A 17,633-nucleotide genomic window follows, 5' to 3' on the forward strand; every position below is an offset into this window, starting at 1 on the left:
ATTTAAAACTCTGTTTTCTTCTCCAGTTTGACACATACCTCCTCCCCATTCTCCAGCACCAGCCAAGCTTTAGCTTGGGGGACTTGTGGTGGGGAGAATATTGTCTGCTGTTTCACTCCTCTTCTCTCTGTCTTCTAGTTCTAGCTTTTCTTGACTTTGGAGTGGGAAAAAAAGAGAAAGAGGAAAGTGACCCTCACACTTGTTGAGGCAAGCAAGTAAAATCCCCTGTCTGTTGTCTCTGACTTTGCATCAAGGCCCGCTCTGGGTTCACTGTCAAAGCTGGCTACCTCATCTGAGTGCGTATCTTGGGTAGCCTTGCAGGGCTTCCCACCAGGAGATCTGCCTTTGGCTCAACCTCTTCCTACACAGGAGTGGATCACATTTAATTACCTTACATGTGTTTATTTGAACCTTGAGAAATTCACACATCCTTGCTTGGCCAGTTAGGGTGCAAAAATGCAGGCTGCTCCTTTGCTATCCTGTCTTTCAACAAACCCTCTTTTAGAGCAGAAATCTAACCTGGGAATGAGGCAATAGTCTCCCATTCTTGCACACATCTGAATCAATGGGTATCTCTGAGCTTCCCTCCTCACTGGACTTTGCAAGGATGAGTGGGGATAGCAGATCCACTCTATTCCTCACTAAGCTGATGACTCATGACTCTCAAACAGCCCTTTCCTTTACCCCCACTTGCAAATATATACTAAGGTCCAGGAGGGGCAATAACACTTGGTGTATCATAGCCATTTTGGCCATCTCCCAATAAACCTCGAAGAGTTCTCTGACTTCCAGTTGTTTCTTTGGCTATTCTTAAAACATAGGATACTCTCTTTTCTTTAATCTTGGGTCTTGGTCGCCAACTCCAGGGCAATAAAGGGAGTTCCATTACATGCTGATATAGATAGATGCTTCCTTGTCCAAAACCATTGATCCCCTCCCTATTTAGCCATCTTAGTCTTCCAGCTGTTACCATTAGAGCAGAGCTCAGTTTCCCAAACTGCCAGGTGTACTGCCTCCCTCACTGCCCTCAGCCATCAGACCCTTTGTCTGGTAATGTGTTAGATTTGTCTAGTCCTGTGTTATGTAAGTCTTTTAAAAAAGACTTGCCATTGCCCTATTGCACTCATTAGTGCATTTTTACTCAGAGAGAATTTCCTATTCGATGCTCAAACACTTGGCTGGACAGACAGCAGATGATACATAAGCCTATTCACACTTTTAAATGAGCCAAACAGTATGTTAGTGTAATAAAATAACAATAAAATTTTAGCAGTATAACATAATATACATGTCCAAATGAACCAGATCAAATCATTTTTGAAATACACTTTGGGGCTTTTTAGGATCCATAGAAGAAAGCCATTTTTATTACTTTTATAGTTTTTTTGATCTAAAATGTTATACTCAAATTGATCACCCATCTAATTCACCAGACTTGTCTCCAGATGACTTTTGTTTATTTTCAGTAATTAGGTTTGCCCCAAAGTATCCTCAGGGCTAACACTGGGGAGATTTAAAAAATATACTCCATATTCTAAAGGCAATACAAACAAACAAATGAAAACAAAAACAAAGAAAAGGGAAAAAGAAATAATATGAAACTTGGCATATTCATTAATTTTTACCATAGCAACAAATAGGCCCAAAGTTTCAGTGGCTTACAGCAAAAAAAACTTATTTCTCACTTGTGCAGCATGCAGGCTGCAGACTTGCTGTGCTTCCACTTGGCTGCACTGGGCTCCTCACAGCAATGCTCAGCTCTGCTCTCCCATTCCAGCACTGAAGGAACATCCCCCAGCGGGGACACGCTGTCCTCGTGACAGATAACAGAAGTACAAGAGAGCAGACCAATCCATGATAGCACATTTAAAGCATCCCCATGGACTTGGGCATACATTTTATCTAGTCACATCCTGTTGGCTAAAGTGAGTCACATGGCCAATCCAGACAAGGGGTGGAGAAGTAGATGCTGCCTCTGGGAAGGCACTGGAAGTCACAGAGCAAAGACTGTGGTTGTATAAGCTTCAGGGAAGAAAGCATGGAGTTGGGAAAAATAAATCTACCACGTAATATGAACACAATGGAAAAATCATAAGTATGAACTGTAACATTCTGAACGACTGTTTTTGAGGTGGTAATAAATATTAGATGTATAAATTGAAATATCGGGATAAAATTAAGTCAGTTACATACCTTAAGGGCCCTTCTCATATATTTAAGTGTTCTAAAAATGTATAAAATCTCTAGAGTATGGATTTCATTATCTTCTGAATTTATTCCCTTTTAATAGTTTTATATTCAAGTTGTTTCAAAGTGGCTTATTGACAAACATATGTTGCAAAATAACTATTGATTGGAAATTACATTTCTACAGACTTGGACCGTGTAATGCTCCTTATATACAAAATTCAAAATAAGTTCAGTGCTATATTTCTGAAAGAGCAAATCAGTATTCTAAAAATGAGCTAGTCATAGGAAACAGTTATCTTTGCAAGACAATAAAATGTATGAAGTTCCTCAGTTTAGGGAAATATTAAATAAATCTCTCAACCAATGAGAAGTAAAATAAAGTTGTAAAGGCTAAAGAGATATATGCTTTTCACTTCGTAACACACTATTGAAACCTTAAAATTAAAAATTCCATATCAAGTATTGGATTTCAGCCTTTATATGTCCCAGGGTTATAAATACACTTGAAGAAGTCACCTTTTAAAATCCACCCGTGCTCACTAAGACCTGGTCTATTGAGTCACACATCTTACTCCCCATAAAGTAGCCACCAATAGAGGAAATGGAAAGGGGAGGTCCTGGAGTGACCTGAAATCACTCATCTTCATGTGTAGCTCAGTTTTCTTCTGGATGTTGTTTCCCCTCTTCACTCACCAGAAATACACAAGTGGGTAAAAAATTTAAGGCAACCCCTAATTTGTGATATTGTGCTGTTGAGAACTAAAATTAAGACCTACGCTGAAGGGAGTCATGAGGCAAGGAGGGCTGGGTTGGCATGATTAGTCTGTTCTATCCTGCTGGTAGACTGATGAAATGAGAACTATCTGTACTTTTCCTGGGCCTCCAGCAAGTCACTCGCCATGGGATCAGAAGCACTTTGTGCATGAAGAAATGGAGAAAAGCTCTAATTTCCAAGGAAAATCTCCATTTCATGCTAGCTGGGGTTTGTGTATCTGAGTCCACCACTAGCTCCTTAATTTAGGCAAATGCCTTTATGATATCCTATAACAAATATGCTCAGTCACCTGGGTTATGTTTGCTTCTCTTCTTGCTTTTTGCCTCTCTTCTTGCTTTTTGCCTCTCATACTCAACACTACCCAAACCTTTAACCAGCTAGATTTTATGCATTTATTCTCATTTTAATGTTGTCATTACTTACAGTCCATAAGACACCTATACAAAATAATATCAAGTTGAACCATTCCTGGATCTTGCATACACTAGGATAAACAGGTCTCTGACATTTTGAGATTTACCTCACAGTTTGTACGTGGTCACATTGTCTGCATCTTAAAAGCCCAATCTTTCAACACCAAGTCTTACTTCATATTTCTCAGTCCCTTGACCTAAACTTAAAAAAAAAAATTTTTTTTTGAATTTGGCATAAGCAATTCTGTGTCTCCCAGTGACAGTGCCTTATGAAAAGGGTTCCTGTAATGCTCAAGGGAAAGTGGCTAGCTGTTTTCCACAGTCTTAACAAACAGAGGCAATGGGTAAAAACTACCACATGAGGGTTTTAACCACTTCCTGATGGTGAAGGTCATTGACGTAGAATTGGCTAACTCTCCACCCAAAACTGTATAGTCCAACTTTCTCTGAATTGATTAAAATTAAAGGACATGTTAATTTCTCTCATCAGTTAAAGTGACTGTGCCTAAAGACACAGGAATAGACTAACTGACCTCTTGTGGTCATCTATAACACAGTATGATTTCAATTCTGCAATTTGTAAAAAACTTTAAAGTTGGATAAAAAGCCATAGAGCTTGAACCAAATCTCACCAGGAGAGCATGTCATCATGGCAGGAATGATAGTTTGCATGAGGTATGTTCTATAAGGAAAATAATCACAATGGAATGCACTGAGTTTTCTTCACTTTTAAATTTTTTAAAACACAGTCACATATTCTCTCTGCAAATCTCCCCTGCTCTGTTTTATTTTGAGCAAGGAATCAAACTGATTCTTTTTCCCTCCTTGAATCAGCTGCTCATGAGAGAAGCAAATACATTTCTCATAGAATAAGAATTGAGTATTAGGAATACTAATTATATAATTTTGACAATTCCTATGACTCCCCACCCCTAAAATATATATTTTCTTTAATAACTTTAGTAAAAAGTTGACTTTGTGCAGAATAACCTTTCCTTTTATCATGTATATAGCAGTCAGGTGGTTATAGAGTTATATTTATGTACCAGAACAGGTTTTAAATATCTTTAAAAACAAGTAACTCAATATTCAAAGTGTATGAAAATGCTGGCAAGCATTGATATGGGATATAGAAATACTCTACCCATCAATTTCCTACCTCCACTGAAAACCAAGTAGACTGTACAATGGTATATTACCAAAGTCCTCAAAATACTGTGAAAATCTCTGAGGTATAATTCTGCATAAAATATCTTGAAGTTTCAGACGTGGATGCTTTCTTTGCGGCTTTCCAATTCATACTCACATAACACTCGTTTTCTTAGAGCCTCCAAATAATGATGTGATACATTTATTACATCTGACATTTCAAAAATCTCACCATAGAGGTGGGTTGGAAAACTTTTCATTGTCAACTATTCTTCTTACATTGAAGGTATAAGTATAAATGGATTATATTTTCCATCAATACATCTTTAGACCCTTGAGAATTTTTTTGTTTTTTAATGCTTTCCAGCATTATTTCCAGCATTATTATATTCCCTTTGGTAAAGTAAAAGAGGTGCTAGGAGATAAGTAAGCTTTGTAACAATGACAAGGGAACAAGCCCTTACCTAAAAAAAAAAAAAAAAAAAAAAAAAGCCAGGTTCATTGAATTAATTTTTTAACTCAGATGTGTAGGAACAGAGAACATAGAACAAATGAAAATGATGTGTTTCTTAGAGTCTCTGTAGCACAATACATATTGGGCAGAGATGCAAAATTAGGAATGCAGAATGAAACTCATCTATATATATTTTGGCTGCTAGGTATTTAATCCTTTTTTTTTCAGTATTTCATTCTCACAATAACTTTCTTCTAGTTCTTTGAATGATAATTATTTTTCAGAAGAGAAGAAGATTAGAGACAAGTTAAGAATTAAAGAATCAATCAAAGAGAGGTTAACATTCAAGGGAATCAGTCTTTTATTTCAGTGTTTTAGGGCATAATAAAAAGTAAAGTTTAAGCATGTTGGAATTAATTTCAAGGCAATAGAAATTGTCACATGGCAGAAAGCGTAATCAAATAATTGTCACTGCTCCATTATCTAGCGAAGTATCCTTCCCTTTTTTTGTTCTATGCCTCCCGTGTTCGTGATACAAGCAGACTGCCAGACAGTGACAGAAGTTGGCTTGGGGAGGCTGCAGGATACAGATAAACTGATGTTTTTTGACTACTAGTATATACTTTGTGCTAAGCCCTTTCAAATTAGAATAGCATTAGTTTATTCTATATTCCATACAATTCTATGGAGTCAGAGTTATTTCTTTATTTTAACCTCAGCCCGGTTAAGTAACTGGCCTAACTTACATCTAAGTTGTAGGGCTGAGATTTGAATCCAGAAATGCCTGAAAACAAAAACCATGCTCTTGCCTTTACAATATCTTCCTCCAGGTAATCAAAGGGAGGTGTTGGAAGAAAGAGCAATACTTACGTATGTGACAGTGTGGAGATGTTATCTTTTGAAGAAAAGCAGAAAAATGTGGGGTTGGTGGTTGAGTTGCCATATAGTGTAGTGACTAATAAATACCATTTCTAAAATGCTTTGTCTGTATTTTAATAAGAAGTCAAATATATGCTCTTAAGATAAGTATTTGCTATAGAATTTAAGAAGCCTGAAAGAGGAAAAAGTGCACTGTGAACTGAAATGAGAAAAGGCAGGTCTCTTATTGATTCTTCACTCTTGGAATCTCATTAACTATCAGGTGAAATGATGACTGCCAACAAATAAACAGCATTTTCCCCAGCCTGGCCTGTTAAACTGCCCAAAGCCACCACATACAGATTAGTCTGAAACACACTTATTGTTCCTGCTAGAGGTGTTTTAAAAATCAGCTTTAGATACAAGAATTCGTTTTCTCTCTTTCCTTCAGGCTGCTAAAGGATGCACAGAATGAAGCTTATTTTAAAAGCTGGTATCAGAAGCTATTGGCTGCTCTCCAATTCTGTGCAGGAAAAGCCCTGAGTGATGAGTTTTCCAAGGAAAAGAAACTCATCAAAATTCTGGGAGACATTGGTGAAAAAGTCAAATCTGCCAGTGACCCTCAAAGACAGGTTTGTTGCAAAATCAATCTTCATGTAATAAAGTTTTGTTTTATTTCTTAAACCTGGTTCAATTAAGTTTGAATTTCATAACACAGAAGGTAAATTCCTTGACTACACTTTGTCTTAAGACACTTAAATCAATTCTTTTGATCAACTTTTTTTTCAATTTACTATCCTAATGTTAATGATAATATCTATCACCAGGACATGATTTTTTTATCTAAATAGCCATGTAGCATAGACAGTACCTGACAAGAGACCAATTTAAAGGCAATTTGATTAAAATGACCAGATGAAGTAATTTACTCAGAAAGGCAGCACAATTCAGACTCATGGAAGAAGTACACAAGGGGACTTTTCAGAGCACCCTTGTCCAAGGTACAAAATCTAGGTCTAGATTTTTCTCACACTGCACTGATCAAAATCACATTTTTAAAGACTTTTTTTTTTTCCACAACAAATTAAATGAATTAAATGAAAGAAATCAATAGTGGTGTGGATAGTATTGAATAATACTTTTATTCTAACATCCATGGATGATAGTCAAAATATTGTGCCTCTTTCATCAATGATTATAATAATGGATCTGGCTGTTCTTTTTCTTGCTCTAATGGAAAAACACTTGCTCTTCTTAATTAACTGCATTACTAGTTCCCTTCACTGATATAGATCATTAAGTAGGTTCTCTTAAGTTCAACATTCTAGATGCAGTGAGATAGTGGACATCCATTCACTGTATTAAGAATTTCATTCAATAACAAGTACTTACTACAGACCAGGAGATAAGGATAGAAAGATGCCTAAAACACGAATCTTGTCCTTAAGGGAGCTCATAGTTTCTCTCCACCCACTGTTTAAAATCAACAAGACTTTTCAACAAAATGATATGAAAATAGGCAAAGGGTCCCAGAATTTTTTCTTAGCACAAGATTTTTCTTGCTGGAAGTCACTTCATTTGGCAGTAATGCCAGAAGCTATGCTACTTCACCTACCTAGGAGAAATTGGAAAATAAAAAGCATAAGCAGGGACTTTATTTTTAAATGGGAGACATATAAACTCTGTATGCGCAGAAGAGCCTTAAGGCTTAGTAACATGATAGGCAATGCAAAAAAAAAAAGTTCTATGATTTCTCCATATTACTGCAAAATCATTAATTATTTTCTAATGGTAGACAAAAAGTTGAAAGCAAGTAAAATAAATTTGGCTTAAAATTTACAAAATTTGTGTATAGGTTTGGTCTTTATTTCTTATGTTTCAAACTCCCTCATGTATTTAAGATGCATGCTACAGTTAATACAGTGCCTTTTTGACTATTTACATCACATTCCAGTGATACTGACATTATTCTCTCAGATAAATGCATTGCTCTCACCTTGACTGGCTGCTCTTGTGATAACACATCTTCACGTGAAAATAGAAAGAGAAAAAGAAAGAGGTGGGAGAAGCATTTATAATTTCTCAAAAGTTACTGTAAGCTTTTTTTCTCTTCTTTTTTTTTTTTTAAAGCCCAGTTAAACCTAACTATATGAAGTGAAGAGATTTTAGTTAAAGAGAGCAGAGGTTCCCCTCCATGGTGCTCTTCAGGCAAATCCAGGTATAGAAAAGACAAAAGAGGAAGACAAAAAGAATGCCACTGTGGAGCTTTGCCTCATTTCTCCACCTTGTTTTGCTGGATTCTGGGAGTAGTAGATTCTATTGTTTGGCAGTGAACCCGGAGTAAGAGCTAAGAAACTTTTGGGAGTTAGTTAAACACTATTAATCTGATATCCTCATTTTTAGAATTGGGCTTAAACAGTTTTCAAAGTAGGCTAAAAGGAGTTTTTTTTTTAATTTTGAATTATTATTATTTCTGAATTATTTTTTTTCTCCTTTTTGTGTCAGGGGATACACAATTCTAAAGGTATCATTTGTGGTCTCAGACCTTCCACATGTACAGAGGACTATGGAAGGGAGTGAGTCAAGTATCAGAAATACACTTACTGGCATTTAGTAAACTATTTGTTCATATGTATTACTGCTTCTGACATTTATCAATGGTCTATGATTATCTTTTTTGTCATTATTTTGTCTCCTACTCTATGTAAATTTTTTTCTAAAAAGTATTATACTATTAAGTGTAAACCTTGAGAGTTACAAACTAAGATTTCAGGGAATTATGATAAATGGATCATGTTAATAATTACTTAAAGCAGGGGTTGCAAGTTGGTGGGTTACAGGTCAAGTCCAACCCATCGTGTTTCGTTTGAACAGAACAGTGCTTTGTTTTGGTTTTGTTTTTAATTGAATTTAAAGTTCTTCAGAAAGGACATGCAATCTTTACTTCCCCATTTTCCCCAGTACTCCCTATTGTCTTTAGCCCACTGCCTCCTCATATGTGGCTACATCACCCACCTGACCCCAAAGCACCCAAGTGTGTAACCCCTGAATTAAGGAGTTTATTTAATCAACAAAAGAAATTATAACTTGAAGGAAAAGTCCAGTTCTTTTCAGTTTCGAAAATGCTTCTTCTAATGATTTTTCACAGGAGGTCCTGAAGAAAGAACTTGGCAGACTAGAAGAATTCTTTCAGTGTACAAATACCTGTCACCTTCCTCTGAACCCTGCCCTACGCATAAAGGGAATTGATGGAGATGTAAGTCAATGTATTCAGTAGATAAGTTGAGTATTCTTATTGTGTAGTGTTTAGTTCATTGGATGTTTTTGAAATGGCAAAAACAATTTATAAATTGTTATTGCAATTATTTAAGAAAAAAGTAATTGAGTCCCATCCAAACTGTGTGTGCTCTATTTGATGCACTGTGACCAGCTGGTATCACATTAACCTCATCAGATATTTCGTTGGTTTAGAAACACACTAACCACAGTTCAGTGGAAAAAAATGAAGACATTTCTCACTGAATTGATTTCTTGACTTATTCAAAATGGTTGATTTGGCGACCCCATGTAGGCTAGTTTAAGTTCATGCTTATTTAGATTATGTGCATGCCCATGCCTAGGACACTAGTATATCATTAGCTATAACATCTCAGTTTTGATTCAATTTAAAATTCATTGATGCTTATGAGTCACTGTGCCATATATGTTTGTGATTTTACTCATGCCTGGAAAGCCCTTCCTGGCATTGTTGTACTCACAAACTCCTTCTCTTCCTAAGTCTCTATCAGCCACCCTTCTCTGACTTAGAATCATTCTTTCTCCATGAGCTTTATTATATTCCTTCTCAAAAGTCCAAGAGTAGAAGACTCTAATAAAGAGGATTGATAAGTGAGATTTAAAAATGAAGAGGTGGGCTTCCCTGGTGGCGCAGTGGTTGAGAATCTGCCTGCCAATGCAGGAGACACGGGTTTGAGCCCTGGTCTGGGAAGATCCCACATGCCGCGGAGCGGCTGGGCCCGTGAGCCACAATTGCTGAGCCTGCGCGTCTGGAGCCTGTGCTCCGCAACAAGGGAGGCCGCGATAGTGAGAGGCCCACGCACCGCGATGAAGAGTGGCCCCCGCTTGCCGCAACTAGAGAAAGCCCTCGCACAGAAACGAAGACCCAACACAGCCATGAATAAATAAAAAAAAAAAAAAAAAAAAAAAAAAAAAAAATTTAAAAATGAAGAGGTTAAACTCTCATGCATGCACAATAAGTGTTACTTAACTAAAGTCGGAATACAGTCAAGAAAAACAGATTTAATAATTAGGAGAAAAATCAGACCATTAGTATGAATACAAAAAGTTTTACTAGAAGCTTAATACTGTCACCTTTACAATTATGCTGCTGCAAAGACACCCTACAAATTTTCCAAATGTGCTGCATAGACGTACTTTGAATAATAACAAAATAAGGCATCAATTTTATAAGCTGAGATATGTCTATCTGGGCTAAAATCCAAATCATCACTGATTTTAAAAAATTGTGTAACCTTTTTTTTAAATTTTTTTAATTAATTAATTTATTTATTTATGGCTGTGTTAGGTCTTCGTTTCTGCGCGAGGGCCTTCTCTAGTTGCGGCAAGTGGGGGCCACTCTTCATCACGGTGCGCGGGCCTCTCACTATTGTGGCCTCTTTTGTTGCGGAGCACAGGCTCCAGACGCGCAGGCTCAGTAATTGTGGCTCACGGGCCCAGTTGCTCCGCGGCATGCGGGATCCTCCCAGACCAGGGCTCGAACCCGTGTCCCCTGCATCGGCAGGCAGACTCTCAACCACTGCGCCACCAGGGAAGCCCTGTGTAACCTTTTAATCATTAGCAGTATGCACTGATTGATGCTAAAGATACATGGAAACATTTCAAAAACACAGAGTATCTTAATGTAGAAAGAACAATATATCAATAGTTCATTGAGTCCAGATGTTATTTTTTATTTCTGCTTTCTTGGTTTGTCATTGTTGTTTAAGGAATAGAAAGATTGTTTTCAATCAAAATTACATATGCGTTGTGGCTTGTGCAGGCCTTGGTGAAAATTACTTATGTGTTGTGGCTTGTGCAGGCCTTGGTGATGTGGGGCACCAGCTCTAGTGGATCGTTGCTGTGAGTGTCCAGGTGAGCAGACCATGCCGGGGGCATCACCAGTTCAGGAGTCATCACCCATAGTGCTGTGGCTGGGACCACACTCCTTCCCTACAGCAACCTGCAGCCATCAGCACTTTCCCTGAGGCTGGGAAGTGCCCCAAGTAGAGCCACCTCTTTGTCCCATTTGCTCTGGTCAGCTGTGCCTGAGCGTACAGCAATGAACAGGGCGGATGTGGAGGATGGTGCTCTCACCTGCAGAACATGTTGGTCTGTCCTCCAGGCCTGCTGAACAACGAGGAGGTCTGAAGGGACACGCATCACATAGGAAGTGCAGTAAATGCAGCAGAGTTCTAGTCAGAGCCCGTATCTGGTTGGCCATCAGAGGATCCATACTGGAAAGAACCTCTGGGAGTGTAATGAGTGTAGTAAGACCTTCAGACGAACCCCTCAGCCAGTGGTTCATCTGAGAAACCAATGAGGGTACAAACCCTATGAATGTGAGAGTGTGGGAAGACTTGTCATCACTCCTCCCATCTCAATAAATACCAGAGACTCCATCACTGGGAGAAACCTCATCAAGGAGACGAATGTGTTAGAGCCTTCACTCCGCATACCCTGCTCATTGCTCATCGGGTAGCCTGTACTGGGGAGGGGCCTTCTGAGTGTAACGAGTGTGAGGCCTTCATGCAGAGTAGAACCTTTTCCAGCATCAGACACTTCACACAAGTGAGAAACGTCATGTTCAAGCGAGTGTGGGAACCTTCTCTGTTCCGTTAGAGACCGTACTGACCATCAGAGAGTTCACACTGGGGAGAAGCCTTACGGCGGTAAGGAAGGTAGTAAGGCCTTCAGTCAGAGTATATGTCTTATTTGACACTGGATCCTCCATGCCAGGGAACAAGCACATACATGTCAGCAGTGTAGAAAAGCCTTCAGTCAGACCTCTCAACTAGTTGACTATGAGCAAATTCATACCAGAGAAAAGCCTTTTGAATGCGGCATGGCAAAACGTTCAGTCTAGTAAATGTCTTATTTTATATCACAGACTTCACACAAGCAAAAGCCCTGTAAATGTGGAAAATATGCCATCAAAACTCATACCTCATTACACATCAGAGGATTCACACTGGTTAGAAGTCCTATGAAAGTAGTAGTGAGTATGGGAAGGTCTTTGTTTATAGCACCAATCTTACAGTACATCAGAGAGCCCATCTGGGGAGAAACCTGATAAATGCAGTGATTTGGGGAAAGTCATTACTGAGCTTATCGTGCATTAGAGTTCGCTCTGGAGAGAAGTCCCGTAACTGTAGTGAGTGTAGGAAAGCCTGCGTGTATAGTCAGCATTCTGTTTTAATCACCATCAGTAAACTACACTAGGGAGAAGTACTCAGGCCTGGCTCAATCCATTCTTTAAAGCATGGGTCTCCAAGACAGAGAGCAACGGTCTTAGGTTTGGTTAAACTTTCTTTATAAGAAGAATTCTCACCCCTGTCTCTCCTTGGAACCACTAATCACAATGGACCATTTCCTGTTTCACTAAGGGGTAGATCATATGAGAGAGTGGGAATAACTGAATGCAATCCTTCTCCCCTCCTGGGAAAGTAAAGACCAGACATTTCATTTACTAATAGGTTTCTTTTCCTTTTTAAAAACTGTTTTAAGTCTATTTCACTAATTTTCACTTTTCAAGACCAGAGGTCCTATCTTCCTTTCTCCATTCTAGCTTTTCTTATCTTCCTTTCTCTGTTCCAGATCTTTTATCTCACCATTTACATAAAATATCCTCCAAGATTTTGATTCATTCTTTCCTATCTCTTGGTTATGGCCCTCCCAACCCACTTCTAACTTCTACTCTAATCTAAGGTGTCCTTGTTTACCTTTTTCTACCTAGCAAACCTTTTCTTTTACCTGTTTGCCAATCTATGTCTTTCACAATCTTCAAATTCAGCTCATCTCTGAAAGACTCTCTTCTTCAAATGCTTCTTCATTCAGCTGTGAAATGCATGCGTGTATACATTCATACCAACTTTTGCAGGCTCTATGAGAGGTGGATATGGTGTCTTTTTCTATTAGCATATAGATAATGCTTTGTGCATACTAGCTGTCAAATGTATAGTATTTTTGCCATGACTCTCAAAAAATATACTGCGTGTGAAAAGCAAAATATTAAGCAATGAAAGCAATATAGCTCTGAGTGATATAATTAAGAAGAGGGACCAAACCTTGCCCTCAGCCTTTCTTAGCCCTTTGTCTCTTCCCTGGACTTGGCATACCTCAGAGAGATCATCACTCTCCCACCCCAGCCCCCAGAATTGAATGAGGAGAATTTGAAAACCACTGATCTAGACTCTGGCCTAATACAGGGTTTCCTAATTCAGTACCGTGACAGAATGTCATATGTTCCCTGATTGACTGATTCTTGCAGCGAGAATTCATTACTTAACAAGCAGCCTCATCCTTTTACTATAAAACTCAAACTGATTCAGTAAACAAGGGTTTCTGTTTGCTTAGGGATTAGGTTAGATTTGTGTTGATAGATTAAGAAATAGATCCTTTCCTCTCAACTTCTACTGATTTCAGACTTATCAGAAATAATGATATTCAAACTGATCCTTCAAAATATATTGATGTCATATTTTACTAAGTTGATTAATTGAAAGTATCAAGTCGTTTTCCTTTCTTTAGTATTGATTTAATTCTTCGCTGTCAACGTGAACTCTCTAATAACCTAAAGACATACAGCCTTTTAACACTCAAACAGTTGTAAGCACATAAAAGGAAAATAATGGACAGTAGTCGATATCATAAAACTGAAAATAGAAATGTAAAGTATAATTGAAAGAAACGAGAATAGGAAATATATGTTGTACTGTTACTTGTAAAGATAAGAAAATGTTCATTAGCAAAAAGTGAAGAAGAATGCGTTAATCTTTTTGAAGTACCCGATTAGTGTCAGACACTGTAAAAGGTATTTTATATCCATTAGCTCATATACCTATTACAAAAATGCGTGACGTAAGAGTTTTATCCCTATTTTACAGTGGGATACAAACATTTAAGTAACTTGTCCAAGGTCTTACAGCTGATAAGTTACAGAGTCCAAATTTGAACTCAGGTCTTTGTTAATTCTGTATGCATGTTTCCTTAAAGTATGCTGCAGGGCAGAAAGAATGAAAAGGAAATATATTTTTTTAAATAGTGATTTCATCTTTTAGGTATTAACTAACAAGCATAAGCACAATACCTACATACTACTTAGTTTATTTAAACTCCCTACACATCATCACTGTTTAGTGAGAAAAAAATGTAGTTGAAGATTTACAACCTGCCGAAAAGCTGGCATTTTTAGTTTACAAATAAAGGCTTTGGTTGGTAGACTAAAGTCTTTTTTTTAATAAATATATTTCTTTGTTCCAAAGTGTGAGAATTATTCATATGTGTTACACATGCTCATATAACAAATTCTGCAAGGGGCCATGATTGCAAGGAAACTGTTCTTTTTGCTTTGTTTTGCTCACCATTTTTCTCTTCTTTTTGTCCCATAGGCATGTTCATATTTCACATCTAATGCTTTGCCGTTGAAGATTACTTTCATTAATGCTAATCCAATGGGCAAAAACATCAGCGTCATTTTTAAGGTACAGTAGCCCTCCTGAAACATCAAATTGATTCCATTGGTAGAACTATTGATTTATTACTCACAAAAAGAAATTATTATAGCTCTTTTCCTCTGGCAGCAGCACAGAAGATTCCAGTTATTTTTGATTCTGCATTATTACAGAATTATAGTACATGCCAAACTATGATTGGCAATAAATCAAACATTACTGGCTCAAAGCCAATGAATCTTCAGTGCAAAACTCAGGGAGGTATGTTTCAATAAATGAAATAATGCAATCACTTTTGAGTAATACAGAAAGCAGAATTGTGGTAAAGTTCCTAGGGGGAGAGTCTTCCTTTGGCCTAGATACTAAGTTCGAATCAAAATTAGCTGAAACTCAAATGATATGATTTAGCATAAAATTCTTATCTGTAAGCACTTGCTTATTTTAGTAATTTGGGTTGTTGTCTTCTTTTTAAATAAAATATAAATAAGGGCCATATCAGTCTTTGTCATGAATCCCATGGGACAATAGAGTAAAAGGTTAAGAGTAAAAGTCAAGTAGGAAAAAGGGACAGAAAAAGGAGCTGTAAGTAAAAAGTAAGCATTTGCCAGTTGTTCAGTTAAATTTGATAAGTTATTCAGCCAAACCAGACAACAAGGTCGCAGAGTGGAATTTTTGTTAGATTCTGACTAGTTTTGAAGATAATGATTAACACACCTATACTTTTGCTGTTATCTGTGTAAACCTCAAGCATTAATGTTACCCCGGCACTGCATTTTTGGTGAAGAAAAAAGAACACAAAATCTCATCTTGGCATAGTTTTCTATAATTTAGAAAGCATTTTCAAAACCAAGCCTCTTATTAGTTAAAGGCATAGAACTGTCCTTCCCCTTTGGACATATTCTATGTCCTTCACCTATGCTAGAAAAACACCCCTTTATCATTTCTTATTATTATCAAAGGCTGTTTACTCTGAAAACTTCTTAACTGCCTTCATAACAAGAGAAGTCAATGATTCAAAGTCTGATGAATTATATGTGTGCTATTTATACTCCCAGTCAAGAAGCTTTTGGTAGGCTAACTGTATATCAGTGCATAAATTTATGGCACATCAAATAATGTTTCCCTTAGAAAGAGATTTCACTTGGCTGAGTTTGAAATTTGCATAAACATTCGTCCAACCTCTCTTCACCAGACTTTGAGGTTAAGACATTGCACATGGATAATAAATTGAAAGATTATTATCAGGGAACAACATTCCAAGCAGCTTCTAATTTAATGGCTAAAGCTTCTGTAATCATTTAAAAGAAAGTTCTCATTTTCTTTGATCTTCTATCAGAAACACAAGGTATTCTTAGTGCTAATAAAACAATTGAAACCACCCTAAGTCAGGCTGGAAAATTATTCAAGGAAGGAAATGACATATACCATATTTGAAAGCTTTTAATGAAATTCAAGGAGAAACCCGGAGTCTATAATTTTGTTTTTAACAGGCTGGAGATGATCTTCGTCAGGATATGCTTGTTCTGCAGATTATTCATGTGATGGACAATATTTGGCTGCAGGAGGGCCTGGATATGCAAATGATCATTTATAGATGTCTATCCACAGGAAAAGGCCAAGGTCAGTATAGATTAGAAAGTTGGTTGACTTATATTATTTATCTCACGCATTCATCAGTAATATGCCCCCAGAGTTTCCACAGCTTTCATTTTAGATTACAAATTTTAAAATCCAGAGAACTAAACCTGGTCATTCTTCTTTTTTACAAAGAATTATTTTCAAAAACAGCCAAAATGATTTATGTAAAGCATAATGTCCTTCTAGATATCTTCTAGATATTAATTAGGACTCTTGACAACTCAAATGTTAACTGTAATATCCTTTTGTGTGTCCTTAAGGGTTAGTTACATTAATGATTAACACATATTTTTTTCTCTTTTTCTAAGCTGATAATAGAAAAGTCTACTCATTCAAAAAAATATAATTGTTGCCTATTAACACAAAATTTACAAAGTTGCAAATGCTTAAAGGAGTTCTGAAAATTCTAAATACATTATAAACATGCATTCAGTTTCTAAAAGACTTTTGAGTAAAGTGTAATATCAACAGTCAAAGATGACCATTCATGCAAACTTTGAGCATACTTCAGCATTTCTCTTCCTTGATAAAAGCCAAGCCACTAATATGGACATATAATTACACTTATACACATTTTCAATGAAAATAATGTTGAAGATCCACCCTAATAATTACTCAAACATCAGAGGTAAAAGTTGTACTTAATTACAGTCATGCTAAATTGAAGAAATAATTTCTAGGATATCATATAATTTTTTTTACATGGGGCCATTGCCACTTAGCATTTCATTAAATTAATTAGTATGAATTATAGCAGATGCATCTGCATAAACAAAGGGATAAAAAACCCATAGAACTGGAAAGGGACCTAGAACTATGTTGTCTTTTTTTTTTTCTTTTTTAATTCAGACAGAACTACAGTTTAAACCCATCATCTCAAAAGAGAGACTGTCATTGCCTGACCCTCCAGTTCCTGAGGTCCCACTGCGAGGCTCAGTACCCCAGCCAACTGTGACTCAAGATTTTGGAAACTAAGCATGGAAGCACCTCCTAGTTAGCTTAACTTGCAATTGGATACTTCAGGACTACTGTTACAAGTCATACTGCCCAATTATTTTTATTCTGATAATAGGGCCCTTGTTTCCATGCCAAGTATCCCACTCCCGAACTCCTTCTAAAGTTCTAGTTCCTAAAAGTCTTTTATTACTGCTACTCTGAGATCATTATTCCTTGAGTTTTTCTCTCCCTTTTCTCACGTAAATGACCTAATTCTTTCATATCCTAATATGTTGAAAGGGTAAGAATAAACCTTAGATGAACCAAGCTGAGCTTTTTGGTGTCACATGGATTACTTTTTCTTCAGAAATTGAATACAACACCAACCTCAGTGGAATTCTTCAATTCCATCTACTCATTTCTCTGTTTATAATCATAAGAAGTAATGGAGGCTAAGACTTTTAAAGTTAATAAAATAATCCAGCAGAAAT

General features: G+C 37.0%; 1 protein-coding gene across 3 annotated transcripts in view; it reads left to right on the top strand.

Moving 5' to 3' along the window:
• The window catches only part of PIK3C2G (phosphatidylinositol-4-phosphate 3-kinase catalytic subunit type 2 gamma), a 358,923-nt gene that overhangs the window by 200,857 nt on the left and 140,433 nt on the right, over positions 1–17,633 (top strand). For all 3 annotated transcript variants that reach the window (XM_059934511.1, XM_059934512.1, XM_059934513.1), the window contains 4 exons: positions 6,291–6,471; positions 8,988–9,095; positions 14,506–14,598; positions 16,059–16,188. In XM_059934511.1, the coding sequence (XP_059790494.1) occupies positions 6,291–6,471; positions 8,988–9,095; positions 14,506–14,598; positions 16,059–16,188 (512 nt within the window). The remainder of the gene's footprint in view (positions 1–6,290; positions 6,472–8,987; positions 9,096–14,505; positions 14,599–16,058; positions 16,189–17,633) is intronic.

The sequence above is a fragment of the Balaenoptera ricei genome, chromosome 10, assembly GCF_028023285.1.
Source record: "Balaenoptera ricei isolate mBalRic1 chromosome 10, mBalRic1.hap2, whole genome shotgun sequence".
In the NCBI taxonomy this organism is placed as follows: domain Eukaryota; kingdom Metazoa; phylum Chordata; class Mammalia; order Artiodactyla; family Balaenopteridae; genus Balaenoptera; species Balaenoptera ricei.